The sequence below is a fragment of the Abrus precatorius genome, unplaced genomic scaffold, assembly GCF_003935025.1.
Source record: "Abrus precatorius isolate BTA unplaced genomic scaffold, Abrus_2018 Scaffold4, whole genome shotgun sequence".
NCBI classification, from domain to species: domain Eukaryota; kingdom Viridiplantae; phylum Streptophyta; class Magnoliopsida; order Fabales; family Fabaceae; genus Abrus; species Abrus precatorius.
The window spans coordinates 3,629,138-3,630,820 of NW_020874384.1; the positions used below are offsets into that span (position 1 = coordinate 3,629,138).

Sequence of the window (1,683 nt, forward strand, 5' to 3'; positions counted from 1 at the left end):
ATGAAGACTGGAAACAGATTTGTGGGTATAGCTCATGCCAAACAAAAACTCCAGAGAAGTCTTTCACAAAGAATCAAAATGGCTTCAGCTATTGCCGATGTTCCAAAAGGCCATTTGGCAGTGTACGTTGGAGAGAACTATAAGAGGTTTGTGATTCCCATATCTTACCTAAGCCACCCTTTATTCAGAGATTTGTTGGATTGGGCCGAAGAAGAATTCGGATTCAATCACCCAATGGGAGGTCTCACTATCCCTTGCACTGAAGATTATTTCATTAGTCTAACTTCTTCTCTTAATTAATTGTTCAAAATGTGGCGATGGTTTCATCAAATTGACCCATTGAACATTGATTATTTTTATTTTCCTAGTTGATAAAGATTGCCACCAAGTTAGATAGGAGCAACAAAATCTGGTCTCTTCCATTCATTTTGTACCGGAGATTCCCCTTAATCCAATATCACTCGAGTGATGTCTCCAAATTTGTATATATAGATTTTTGGCAATTGAATTCAAGCAAATTTATCAGTTCTGAAAATTTCAATTAACCTTCCAGTAGCATTGTCTCCATTTTAACTTTGGCTTACCAAATAAAATTTAATGTTGAATGCGTAACATGCATTTTTCTAATATACTGTCCTATAATTGGTAACAAAGGTGATGCATGAGATTTTAATTAACTGCATGAGACGGCTAGTCAGTTAATTTAGAAGCTCACTCAACACTTAGGATTTAGGATATACTATTGTTTATCATAATTCAAACTAAGATGTCTATTTAAATCTGTTCTGTCTCTCTGCTACTATAGGATCAAGCTTCTTTAGCTATACTTGTTGGGGCACACTCCTCTTGTATATAAATATCAACAATAGATAGATTGAAACTTGTTTTTGCATTGTAATTGTGGAGAGAAGATAATATTGCTCTCAATAATAAATAATGTGCTTGAATAAATGAAAAGTTAAGTAAATCAAGGTTTTAAAAGATATACCAATCGTTAAGCCAATAAGAATACTAGTTAAGAAAATTAATTTATTAAATAGAAAATTAATGAAAATCATAAAAGATCAAGTTAAAAATTTCAAATTTATATAAATTAAAATGGTGAAATTATATGTTTTAGAAGATAAAATATAAATTTATATGTAAATTATATGTGTAGCTTTTATTTGACTAAAAAATTGTTTAAATTGAATAAAAAATATTTAAAAACAACAAATTTAAATAATTGTATATCAGTTGTTTGGACCCACTCTAATTATCTTATTTGTTAGGTTGAATAAACTTAACACTAGAGTGGTCCAGTCGATCTATCGATCTGGTTCCATAACTTTCAACATCGAATTGAACAGATAAAATGATAAAGAGGATGAACTTCATAAAAGGAAAAAAAAAAAGAAAAAAGGTTAAAGACAATACATTAACCACTAAAATAGGAGTTTAGCATGCCAACATGTCAATTTGTCCGAGGCCATATGTGTTGATACATCAATTAATAAGTTTGACTATCTTAAGTTATTAACAATCACATAAAATGTTAAATTCATTAAAGAATGAAACTCGCCTAAATTAAATGAGTCTATTTTAGAGAAAGAATTCTAACAATCTAGAATATTCTTTTTTACATCGTAAATTCGCAATACAAGGACTGTTAACAGCGGTTAGTACTTTAAGTGGTATTTGCTT

The 1,683-nt window shown here is 30.0% G+C and overlaps 1 protein-coding gene across 1 annotated transcript; it reads left to right on the forward strand.

The window, feature by feature from the left end:
* LOC113864620 (auxin-induced protein 15A-like) lies at positions 1 to 300 on the forward strand. The gene has a single exon (XM_027498543.1). It carries the CDS (start codon positions 1 to 3, stop codon positions 298 to 300), a length of 300 nt encoding a protein of 99 aa, XP_027354344.1.
* The last annotated feature ends 1,383 nt before the right edge of the window (positions 301 to 1,683 follow it).